Here is a 12,293-nt window from a genome sequence, read left to right on the forward strand (position 1 = left end):
AGCAATTTACTATATGATGCTTTATGAGTATGTATGCATGGATCCGCCTTAAGAGGCAAGCAGTTATCGATTATCTCCTTGTACTTACTTTATTTTCTTATTCTTACTTTATTTCTTGATGTATGCCTTACATACTCAGTACAATGCTCGTACTGACATCCTTTTCTTTGGATGCTGTGTTCATGCCCACAGGTAGACGGGAAAGCGGTCCCGACTGATAGGAGTCACTAGCCGAGCTGAAGAGCACTCCATCTTCCGGAGGTGCTAATTGGTTGTTCCTTTTGTGTATATATTTGTATGCCACTCAATAGAGGCTCATAGATGCTCGATGTGGGTTGTGTGGTTCCACAACGTAGGTAGTACGCATGTGTATAAGTATATTGAAATATGTTTTTGTATCAACGCGTTATATTTTTGTAATGAAAAGCAAATCCTCTTTTTAAAGTTAACCGGAAATAGATGAATGATTGTTAAATGAGTTAGGTAAATGATCGCACGAGCGGTGCTCGGTGGTTAGCCCCGGGTATCCGTCGCGGCCCCTAACCGGGTCGTGACACTTCATTTGGTTCCTTGTGAATAAAAAATAAAGAAATAAAGATCTTGATAGAGAAAACATTCAAATTATAGTAAATTTTAAAGTAAAACCATTACCTGAGTTATGGTTGACTGATATGCTATGTTGAATCCTTGGTGATTATTATTCCACATATCTGGGTAATATATATTTGTAAAACCCCAGTCATTTGCAGCTTCTTTAGTTGGACTTGTTCCAAATGATGTAGGTATAAAAATATGAATTTATTTTATTTTATTGTGAGGCCCACGTTTATGTGGCATAAAATAATTAATTAATATTATTATGTTAATTTTTTTTTTATGATATATATAATTGAGTGATTTTATGAGATAATAGATCAAAGTTGAGTGATTTTATTAATACGTAGCAAAGTTAAATTACTTTACCCATGTCATCACCATCAACCCCACCCTTTCCACCAGCCGCTAACCTGTGTAAGCACAATTTTGAGCCAAGCAATTTCAATTTATAAGTCAAGTTCTAGTTCAAATGACACTCAAAGTTCTGGATTTTTTTTCTTTTTCTACAAAGCTTCAAATGGACTTTAATGGAGAATCTAAGAAGAGCTCGAAGGTGGGACTTGGGAAATCAGCGATTGAATCTTTGAGGTATGCATTGGGTCGAGCATTATGAAGCTATTTGGTGTGGAATTAACTGCTTATCCTCTATTTCGATTGGTGGTTTGGAATTTTAGGAGAATTAATAAGGAGAGGAGAGTGAACGGAGGAGACCCTTACTGGACCAATTCCAAAATCTTTAGATGATTTGAATTTTACCCAAGTGGTGAAGCTTGGCAAAAAATCCCCTCCGGGTAGTTAGAGGGGTATTTTTAACAAGTTTGCTAACCGTAAGGATAAATATGAATTAAAATTTTAACGGAAGTAAATCTAAACTATAAACAATACATTTGACCCTTTTCCCTATATATATAGAGAGAGATATAGATATGGAGTATTATATTTTATTGAGGGGCGGGAGTATTTTTTTTTTATTGTTCACAAAGGGTTAATAAGTAGTATAAATTTATGTTAGAAGTACAATATGAGTGAATATAGAGCCTGTTTGGATGAACTTATTTTAAGCAGCTTATAAGTTATAAATAGCTTATATTTTAAAAAAAAAGTTAGATAGCTTAATTTATTTTTTTAACTTATAAGCTATTTTCAGCTTATAAAATTCTTTAGATAAGCTAAATTAAACAAACCTAATTATTTTTTAAATTTATTTTAAATATAAAATAATTTTAAACTGGCCAATTAACACCTGAAAACAGCTTATAAGCAACAAACGAGCTGTATGACTCTTTTGTGTCTATGCTACCTCACACTTTATTCTTTTTCCTCCTTTTGGAAAAGCAAAATTAGATTCGTCAGTAGCTGTGCGAGCGTGAGAACATATGGTTTCATCAGCAATATAATCTCCCATTTTCTTCTCCTTATTATTATACTTTCAACTCCACTACATATAGGCGTTGCCTTTTCCAGAAATATCGTACGTTGTTTCTTCTGAATAGGTAATTTTCCGATTTATTTTCCTTTCTAAAGTCGTGATATTTGCCATCATGTTGTTCCCTAATTCAGATTTCACTTGCTTTATTCCATTTACTAATTGCTTATTATTGTTGAGGTCTATTTATCAAACACTTTGAAAAAAGTATTCTTTGATTGAAGGTTACTACTTGATCAAGTCAAAATTAATTTCTTGAAATGCTGGGAATTTACGCTTAAGTGATGCATTTTGAGTTATATATTCTGTATTGGAGGAATCGTGTTTGCTAACAGTAAGAGTTCAAATGCTCAAGGAATAAGGGGAAAAAGATGAAAGGAAGTAAGCTAGGAAGTGAAGTGTTTCTAAAGGACCGGTTAGAGAGAAAAGTTTTTTTTTTTTTTTTTTTTTTGATTTTAACAAGGGAACCCGCAGCCACTACCTTTTTTGGGTGCGCACAGGGTAAACCCCGCTTCTGTGTAAAATCCCGCAAATCACACAAGAGAGATAATCCGCACTAGGCAACCCATGTGCGAAGAACTCGACCCAGAAGGCAAATCCCCTACTTTTGTAAGCAGGGGGTTTCGAACCTGAGACCTCCATTACGAAAGCCTCATGCTCAACCAACTGAGCCACCCTTGCGCGTAGAGAGAAAAGTTGTTTTGAACTCCTACTTTTGATTTACCACTTCACCTTTCCTTATCCAATCACCAGTTAACCCATGTAGTTGAAATATTAATAGGGATGTGGTTTTCTATGCGTTACCCAACTTGCGGGATTATATTGGATATGTTGTTGTCGTGGTTTTCTATGTGTTCATTGAACTCCTGAAATATTCAACTTGTGAGTTGTTATGTCATATCCAACAATTGCCACTAGTTTCTTTCTCTAACTTACAATATAGCTTAATGGGTTAGACACTCCCATGAGAAATCGAGTTGCATCCTGTATGTGATGACGACCTTGAGTTCGGGTGGGAAATTAAGTTTGGAAGGCTCAACTTTGTCACAGAGGACTTCCATACAGATTGTGTACAATAATTTGATCCAACGTATATATGCTTAAAAGTACTAATAAAAAAGATGTATTTGTTTAAAGTTAAACATCATCCAAGTCTAAAATATTATTTTTGGTACCACATGTCCATCTGCCATCCAGGTACTTCTTACCAGTGTTGATAACACGTTGAACGTCCTCTATTTATCTTAAGAACATTTTCAGTCTCATTTATGACACATCCTTTTTTGAATAAGGTAACATTTGTATTCCATCCAAAAGTATCAGCATTTTTATGCTGATGTGAAACTTTACAGGTAAACCAACCAAAAACAATGGCCAGGAGGTAATGATGCTAGTTACAATTTACACATTGCCTAGAAAATCTACCAAATCACCTACTTCCCCCACTATGTCTTGTTTACACCAAAAATAAAAGAGACTAAGACACTTTATTTTAACTATTTGGATGGAGTTACTTTATCTTCAAATTGTCTTGAGTTTCTTTCCTTCCAAATTGACCACCAAATACAAGCTGGAATGGACTGCCACCAATCTTCCTTTGCCTTCCTTCTTCCAATTTCTTTCCAGTTGCATAGGAGTTCTAGAGTTGATCTTGGTAACACCCACTTCACCCCTAGGATACAAAAGAAAATGTGCCATAGATGTGCTGTCATCTGACAATGTAGGAATAAATGCTCATTTGTTTTTGCATCTTTCCCACAAAGTAGGCATCTTAAGCATATCTGAAGACCTCTTCTTTGTAGAGCCTCTTGTGTTAGACAAGCCCGCTTCAAAACTAACCAAACAAAAGTAGAAACCTTATATGGAATTTTAACTTTCCAAATAAGTTTCCATGGCCAAACCAGAGATGGATTTGCTACCTTGTTCTTCTCCCAATAAACTGATTTAACTGATTTCCCTGCATAGTTTCCAAACTGGTTTATGTGGAACATTAGTGGTTCCTATGAAGGAATTGAGTACCAAAAGCAAATCTGTGACTCTCCCTATTTCCCAATCATTTAGTGTCCTTCTAAACAAAAAATTCCACCCTTGTGCTGTCCACATTTGGGATATTTTGTCATTTTTTTGGAGACTGAGAATGTGTAAGTCCTGGAATAAAGTTTTGAGATTATAGTGCCCAATCCAATGATCTTTCCAGAAGGAAGTTTTTGTCCCCATCCCCCACCTTTATGCTCAAATTTTCACTGCATTCATTCCACATTCTCCTAATAGTCTTCCAAACACTGCATCCATAAGTAGTATTTACTTCATTTGTTGTCCACTGATTCAACATACCATATGTTTGAGCTATGTATTTCCTCCAGAGAGATCTGTCTTCCTTGCAAAACCTCCACAACCACTTCTGGAGTAGACTCTGGTTATGAAGTCTGGGATTCTTAATCCCCATGCCACCATGTTGCTTGCTGAGTGTCACAATCTCCCACTTCACTCTTGTCTTTGTTACCATGCCACAAAAATTGCCTTCTTACTTTGTTAATCTTCTTCTCTATGCCCCTAGGAATAGGAAGCAAAGACATCATGTAAGTAGGTAAGGCATCCAAGACTGAATTTATCAAAGTCAGTCTACCCCCAAGAGATAAATATTGACTCTTCCAGCTTGTCAATTTCTTTTCGCACCTTTCTAACACATCATTCCATATCTCTTGTGCCTTGTGGTTAGCACCCAGAGGCATTCCCATGTACTTTGTGGGCAGTGACTCAGTTTGCCAGCTCAAGTTACTTGCCAGAAACTGTAAATCAGTCACCTAATTCACTGGATATAACAAGCTCTTGTTCTAGTTAACATGGAGACCTGAGATGGCTTCAAAGATGGTCAATATTTCCCTAAGGTGTCTGATTTGTTCAACCTTAGTCTCACCAAACACCAAACAGTCATCAACATACAATAAGTGTGTACTTTCCATGTCTTCACCCCTATTGGTTTGGGTTCCAAATCCTTTTATCCATCCATTAGTTTTGGCTTTTCTGATCATGTAATTTAGCCCCTCCATGGCTAATGGGAATAGGAAAGGTGACAGGGGATCTCCCTACCTCAAAGCCCTGCTAGATTGAAAAAAACCTTCAGGATTTCCATTAATTAGAACAGAGAACTTCACACTGGATATACAACATTTTATCCAATTGATCAATTTTTCTCCAAAACCCATGTTCCTCAGAATGTTCAGCAGGTAGGCCCAGTTGAGGTGGTCATAAGCCTTTTCAATATCAAGCTTGCACAAAATTCCAGATTTTTTTTATTTTACTCTGGAATCCACCAACTCATTAGCAAGTAGAGTGGCATCCATGATCTGTCTACCCTGCAAAAATGCCATTTGATGTACATCCACTAGCTTCTCCATGATAGTCTTCATTCTCTCTGTGATTAATTTGGAGATGATCTTGTAGATGCCCCCTATCAAACTTATAGGTCTGAAGTCCTTTAATTCTTGGTAAATCCTTATTAAAAAAAAAGTCCTTAATTCTTCAGCTCCAAACTTCTTAGGAATTAGAGCTATGAAAGTGGCATTAAAGGACTTCTCAAAGATCTCATTTTGATGAAAGTTGTTGATGGTTTGCATAATATCACCTTTCAAAATCTCTCAGCAACTCTTATAAAAGCCCATGATAAAGCCATCAGGACCTGGTGCTTTGCCCACTGAGTAACTACTTGCAAAACTTCAGATTCTGTAAAGGGTCTCTGTATCCAATCTTGCTCTTGCTCTATTATCTTTGGACAATCATATATTCAAAAGATGGCCTCCATGCTTCAGATTCTGAATAAAGTTTATCATAGAATTCAACCATGGCCACCTTGTTCTCTTCAGGTTCTTTTACTTCTCTTTCTCTAATCACCAGCCTGTCAATGGTATTATACCTCTTATGAGCAGTTGCTATCCCTTGGAAAAATCTTATATTTCTGTCTCCTTGTTGTAACCATAGAGCTCTGGATTTCTGCCTCCAGCTGCACTCATCTTTTTTTTGCTAACTCCTCTTATTCCACCATGACAGTGGCCCTTACCATCAGTTCTTCCTCATTTAAATCTCTATTTTCTTGCACTAAATTCAGATCCTCCAATTCATTTATTAGATTGCTCTTTTTGTTGGCTAGCTCTCCAAATTTCTCTTTGCTCCAAACTTTAATTTTGTTTTTTAACATTTTAAGTTTGATGCTCAACTTGTAGTCAGGCCATCCCTCAACTTCAAATTCACTCTATCAATTGCTTATCTGATCACTAAAACCCTCTTCCTCAAGCCACCAGTTCTCAAATTTAAAAATGAGTTTTTCCTCTCCCAGTTACCACATTCCAAAATTATTGGACTATGATCAGATATTGTTCTTGGAAGGATTTTTTGCCCGATGTTTTTGAAAGTTTCATCCCATTCCATAGAGTATAAAAATCTGTCCAACCTGGCAGAACTAGCATGGTTTAATCATCTGAACCAAGTGAACTTGCCTCCATTGAGATGGGGATCATGCTGTTCCATCTCTTCAATCCATCTGGAAAAATCAGACATTATATTTGTAATTCTATTGCAACCCCTTCTCTCCACTATAGTTCTGTTATTATTAAAATCTCCACATGTGATCCAAGGATCACCACATAGTCCTCTCATTGCTGCAATTTCTTCCCAACAGTCCAGTTTGTCATACCTAGTGTGAGGAGCATACACACCTGTAAGATACCCACTGAAAGAATGGTGCACAGAATCGAATCTATAGGAAATAGAAAAATTTCCTACATCCACTTGTTCCCCAACCCAAAGTCTGCTATTCCACATAATCAAGATACCACCTCCGCTTCCGACAGCCTCAAGAAAACCACTTCTCATCCACCTACAAGACCATAATTGTTTAGCATATGCTTCCACATCTTTTTCCAACTTTGTTTCTTGAAAACAGTAAACCTCAGCCCTCCATTCTTGCATAAGACTCTTAACAAGCTTTTATAGATGTTGTTAAGCCCCCTCACATTCCATGAAATTAAATTGACTTTCATTGATAAGTCAAATTTTGAATTCCCTCCCCCCCCGCTCCTGACTCCTCTAACTTCTTCATTTAAATCTGAAGCCAGATTTTTCAGTTCATTCTTCCCAGTACCTCTGCTTTTTGGCGTCTTCACCTTTTCGATCTGCTCTTGTTTCTCCAGATATTCCCTTGTGGCATCTAATTTAGTTGGAAGAGCCCTAGCTTCCTCCTCACATCCTTCAAAAGCAGCTCCATAAATATTACTCAATTCCAGGATATTACTATTAACCCAGTTTGAAGCTTCAATCTCGGCTACGGATCTCCTTGATTTTGCATAGCTACCGGCTCCGGTTCATGAATTTGTTGTAGCTGCATGTCTTGAGAAATTGGGTTCAATTGATTTTTGAGGTCTATCATCAAAGCGTGGCATATATTGTTTGCAACCTCCTTCGCGTTCACTGTTGGGACCGATTGTATGGATTTTCTTCTTAGATTTCGTTGAATGGAATCTCAAATATAACCTGGCAGGTGGTATATTTTGCAGTTTGAACTTCTCTTAATCATCTCATCCTGGCTCTTGCTTGTTCCTTTACCTGGTAATATGAGGGAAGGGGTGGGTTCTCTCTCTTTTTTTTTTTTTTAATAACTGAGAAATCTTCGAAAGCCAGTGACGCACGGTCCAAAACTCGGTGGATAATTGGTCTGTCCTTCTTCCCTTTTCTACTTAAATACCAAGAGACTTTTGTCTACGGCAGGGTGCAATCCTGTGACGTGCGCTTACCCTGCATATCGCTTGTTGTTCTCTTACCCCTAGGCTAAAGCCCCTGAGGTGGGGAAGGCGTGGGTTCTTGCTTGTTGTCTTTTTTAATCTCTTAATGTGGTCATGGTAAGTTCCTTATTAGAAAAATGTGGTCATTGTAAGTTGACCTATAACCTTAATACAACATAGAGCGATTCTTGCAGTTCTACAAATAGATTTGTGATTCGTTTTGGTTTTTAATACTTGTAAGTGTGCGCAAGATATTCTTTGTTGTTTCTCAATAAATTATGTGAGAACAGTGTGTATATGAATTATATCCAGTAGACGATTAATGAGAATCTTTGCTCTATAATCATTAATCTTCATGTTGAGACAGTGTAGTAGAACTACCAATGGAGAAGGTTTACTTGATACTTTTATATTTTTCTATTTGCACCAATGATGTGTGGAGGGAATTTGATCTTGCTGGTTTGAATGAGAACTTTAGATCCTAACTTGAGCCCATCAAAATGTTGTTATTAGTTAAAGTGTATTGCTTTTTATAGAACTACAGAAATGGGTTACTGAAAATTCAATTTGATTTCCCTATATCTTCAAGGAAATATCTAGTTGTCCAGCTTGTGAACTAGTGTTCAGAAACGTTGTCCCTTTTTAAAGTAGTATAGTTGATATATTCCTTTTTTTTTTTTTGACATACAGGTTTTGATACTTCTGAGTTGAGGCATTCAACTCTGCCTGCTTAGAGAAGGCAGTTAATAAGCCTCAGTTGTGCGGAAGGATGGTTAACTTGGAGCAGCCAAAGCGAAGAGTTGCCTTTGTGCTTATTGATGGTGTGGGAGATGTCTCTCTGCCAAGATTTGGTTATAAAACCCCGCTTCAATTGGCCAAAATACCAAATTTGGATGCTATAGCATCTGCCGGAGTTAATGGTTTGATGGATCCTGTTGAAGTCGGCTTGGGTTGTGGAAGTGATACCGCCCATCTTTCTCTACTGGGCTACGAACCTAGGGTATATTATCGAGGTCGGGGTGCATTTGAGTCAATGGGTGCCGGGTTGGCAATGTCACCAGGAGATATTGCATTTAAGGTATGCACCTTTCTTTGTCTCTTAGAGCGGTTACATATGTATGTTAGTAGGTATGAATGGTACATCTGTATGGATAGGTAATAATTCTTCTAGTCCTATGTTAACTGCCCCTGAACTCTGTAGAAAGAAAGACGATTTCACTGGTATACAGAACGAAAAGAACCGCAGGGCACACCATATTGAGTAAACGGCAAGCTTGCTCACTGACATTGTTCTTTGAACTACAAACAATAACTATATCTCCTCATTGGCTATCTCTTGTGCACATTGAGCTTTTGACGATTAAAGACAGGGCTTCTCAAAAATTGTCATGCATGCTGCCTTTTCTCTTTCATCGGGGTTGAGAGAGGGTCAGAGGGACCAATATCTGAGACATTATTGGGAATGGGCTATTGGTCTGAGAAATGTTTTTCTCATCTATGCTAAGTATGAATAACTAGATATATCCACAGAACTGTCATTTGCTAACAATTGAACCTAATCTTTAATTAAAACTTCACTGTCCTTTTTGGTATTTTTCTTTGTTATGAGGTGAAATGTTGTCGTTGACTTATTTTTACCTTTTCAATATCAGTCAAACTTTGCTACGCTGGATGAGGAAACCGGAATAGTTGTTAGCCGGAGGGCTGATAGGCATTTTGAAGAAGAAGGGCCAATTCTTTGTGCAGCATTGGATGGAATGAAGTTGCCCTCTTTTCCTGGATATGAAATTAGAGTCAGGTACATACGGTCCCTTTTTTCTGAACTCCTTTGTCCTTTATGTATCACTGATGTGCATAATCATATGTTAGCCAACAGGTTTAGTTATACTGTTTCTTTTTCTGCTGCATGCTAGGCTCGATTAATTTCTTCCAAAAGGTATTCTTATGAGGGTAACTGTTGTTTCTCAATACTGTACTATCTCTACTTAAATAGTATGCTGCAGGCGATCTTATTATAAGTTGCTCTTGGCTGCTGCATCTGGAATATGAGTTGTACACAATAACAATTATTGAAGAAAAAGAGCAATACTTTTTTTTGACAATGAAAGCGCAATACCCAATGTTTGTTTTAGGTATGCTACGGAGCATAGATGTGGAGTGGTTGTCAAGGGACCAAAGTTAAGTGGAAACATTTCGGGAACTGACCCATTGAAAGACAACCGCTTACTTTTACAAGCGAAGCCTCTTGATGATACAGATGAAGCAAAGCACACAGCTGCAGTTGTCAATGAACTGTCTAAAGAAATTTCGCGCATTTTGCTTGCCCATCCATTGAATGCAAAACGGGCAGCAGAAGGAAAGAATGTTGCAAATGTGGTTCTCTTACGAGGATGTGGCATTAGAATTGAGGTATGCGGAGTGTGTGTTTTAAGCGTCTGTGTGTGAGGTTCCTTTTTTTTTTTGTTTGTGGGTGTTTTGCATGGTCAGTATGCGTTGTTATGATAATAACATGGAATTTTTCCGCTAGCCAATTCAACTGAAGACATACTAGAAAGAAGAAAGTCATTTTCTTCTGGTTGGAGCCTTATTTCTCAGTTCTGATTTGTTCTATGCTGTAGGTTGCTCCATTTGAAAAGGTACATGGTCTCTGGCCATGCATGGTAGCTCCTACCAAGATTATTGCTGGCTTGGGTTTGTCACTGGGGATTGATATTCTGGAAGCACCTGGAGCGACAGGAGACTATAGGACTTTATTAACATCAAAAGCAACTGCCATTGCCAGGGCACTCTCGGCACCTTTGCAATCTTGTCCAAATGTTTTTGTGCCCGGGGAAGATGAGCACAAGCCTGGTCGATTTGATGGCTATGATTTTGGGTTCCTCCACATTAAGGTTTAACATCAAAATCAGTTTAAACTTTTTCTTATGATGCTTCAATTGTTGAAAAAAGGTCAATTTTCTCGTAACAGCTCACGGGGATCAAATTGAACTCTTCTAATGAGATGACGCATGTGTTTATAGAATATGGAGGTGCTTGTCGGGTGGTTAGGAAGGGTTTCATCTATCCATCGGTCATCTTTTCTTAGACTCCATGTTTAAATGGCAGTCTTTTAGGAGTAACAAAAGCATACAGAAGAATCGCAGCATGACATTTGATTGTTTTAGCAAGTTTGTTGTACTTTTCTTATGCTGTTTTACATCAACTTGTGCAAAGGATCATCTGCTTTTTTGGTTTTTTCTTTTTTCTCCTGTGAGGTTGATGGTTATATGTTCATTGTTGGATTTGCAGGCAATTGACGATGCAGGTCATGATAAAGCAAGTGTGTTCAAAGTGAAAGGACTGGAAGCTGTCGATTGTGCTATAGGACAATTAGCTAGGCTTCTTTGGGAGGCCGAATCACCGGGGAAATTCAGCTATTACCTTTGTGTCACTGGAGACCACTCCACGCCTGTAGAATATGGAGATCACAGCTTTGAACCGGTGCCATTTGCATTATGTAGTTTAAAAGACTTTGTCAGTGCTTTGGGTGGAGAATCTGTACTGTCAGGCATTTCCCTTGATCCGTTTCCCCTTCCATCCGTCCAAGCTGGCGAAGACCTAGATACTGCTACAAGGATTGAACAAGAACAAAATAAGAAGCTTCAGTTTTCTGCTGGTGATTCGGTTGACAAGTTCAGTGAAATAGCAGCTGCTAGAGGTTGTCTTGGCCGGTTCCCCGGGAGTGAGATGATGGGAATCATAAAGGCATATCTTAAACTTGAAGCTTGATTGATGTGAACCTGAAGTTCTTACATACCCAACTGAAGCTTCAAATCAGACATAAAAATTCACAATAATTTAACCTTCTCTGGAGGAGAAACAGCAGTAATGTCTCAGCTTTTTAATAAAGTGGAGTTTCATGCTTCTTCTCAACCTAAACAATCGGCTATTATTTGGTTAGATTTCTTTTTCGTTCTTTTGCTGATGCTGCAAGTACTTTTCATGATTGTATGCCTGTGGCATAAAATTTGGTTGTTCCGTTTATAGTAGGGGTGCTTATTGGTCGGTTATGTTTTGTATGTTTCGTCGGTTTGTAAACATGTTAGTTTTTTCTTTAGATAAAGCGGAAGCTCGTTCCTGGCCTCTTTGGCAGTAGCTAATCTGAATTCGTAACCCGCCACCGGAGATTGGGGATCTCAGCCGGATATGTACAGGTTGCAACAAGCTGGCTGCTCAAAGAGAATCAACTAGTTAAGAGTAAGGGCACGCTAAGACATTCATGACATTCCTTTTCGTGCTTTCGATCTGCTTACTTTTGAATAAAGTGAAAAAAAAAGAGTAGATAGGCGAAAAGACTTTACTTAAACCGATAATCGAATCAATAAGACATTCGTTATTATTTTTCGATTAGTGGTCCTTAACGGTTCGGTTTAACCAAATGCTACTCTAAATATTTTTCCTTTCCTTTGTTATTTTCATTTGTTAATATGCACCGGTCTTCGATTCTTGTCGTCACA

At 38.0% G+C, this 12,293-nt stretch overlaps 1 protein-coding gene across 2 annotated transcripts; it reads left to right on the forward strand.

The window, feature by feature from the left end:
• The first annotated feature begins 1,068 nt into the window (after positions 1 to 1,068).
• LOC132634414 (uncharacterized) lies at positions 1,069 to 11,931 on the forward strand. Of its 2 annotated transcripts, none has more exons than XM_060350665.1 (6): positions 1,069 to 1,185; positions 8,488 to 8,875; positions 9,450 to 9,595; positions 9,930 to 10,206; positions 10,416 to 10,688; positions 11,086 to 11,931. In XM_060350665.1, exons 2-6 carry the CDS (start codon positions 8,567 to 8,569, stop codon positions 11,563 to 11,565), a joined length of 1,485 nt encoding a protein of 494 aa, XP_060206648.1. In that variant the 5' UTR covers positions 1,069 to 1,185; positions 8,488 to 8,566; the 3' UTR covers positions 11,566 to 11,931. The 2 variants fall into 2 exon arrangements, with proteins under 2 accessions (XP_060206648.1, XP_060206647.1); XM_060350664.1 differs by lacking the exon at positions 1,069 to 1,185 and adding an exon at positions 1,882 to 2,090.
• The last annotated feature ends 362 nt before the right edge of the window (positions 11,932 to 12,293 follow it).

This window comes from Lycium barbarum, chromosome 1 (assembly GCF_019175385.1).
Source record: "Lycium barbarum isolate Lr01 chromosome 1, ASM1917538v2, whole genome shotgun sequence".
NCBI lineage: Eukaryota > Viridiplantae > Streptophyta > Magnoliopsida > Solanales > Solanaceae > Lycium > Lycium barbarum.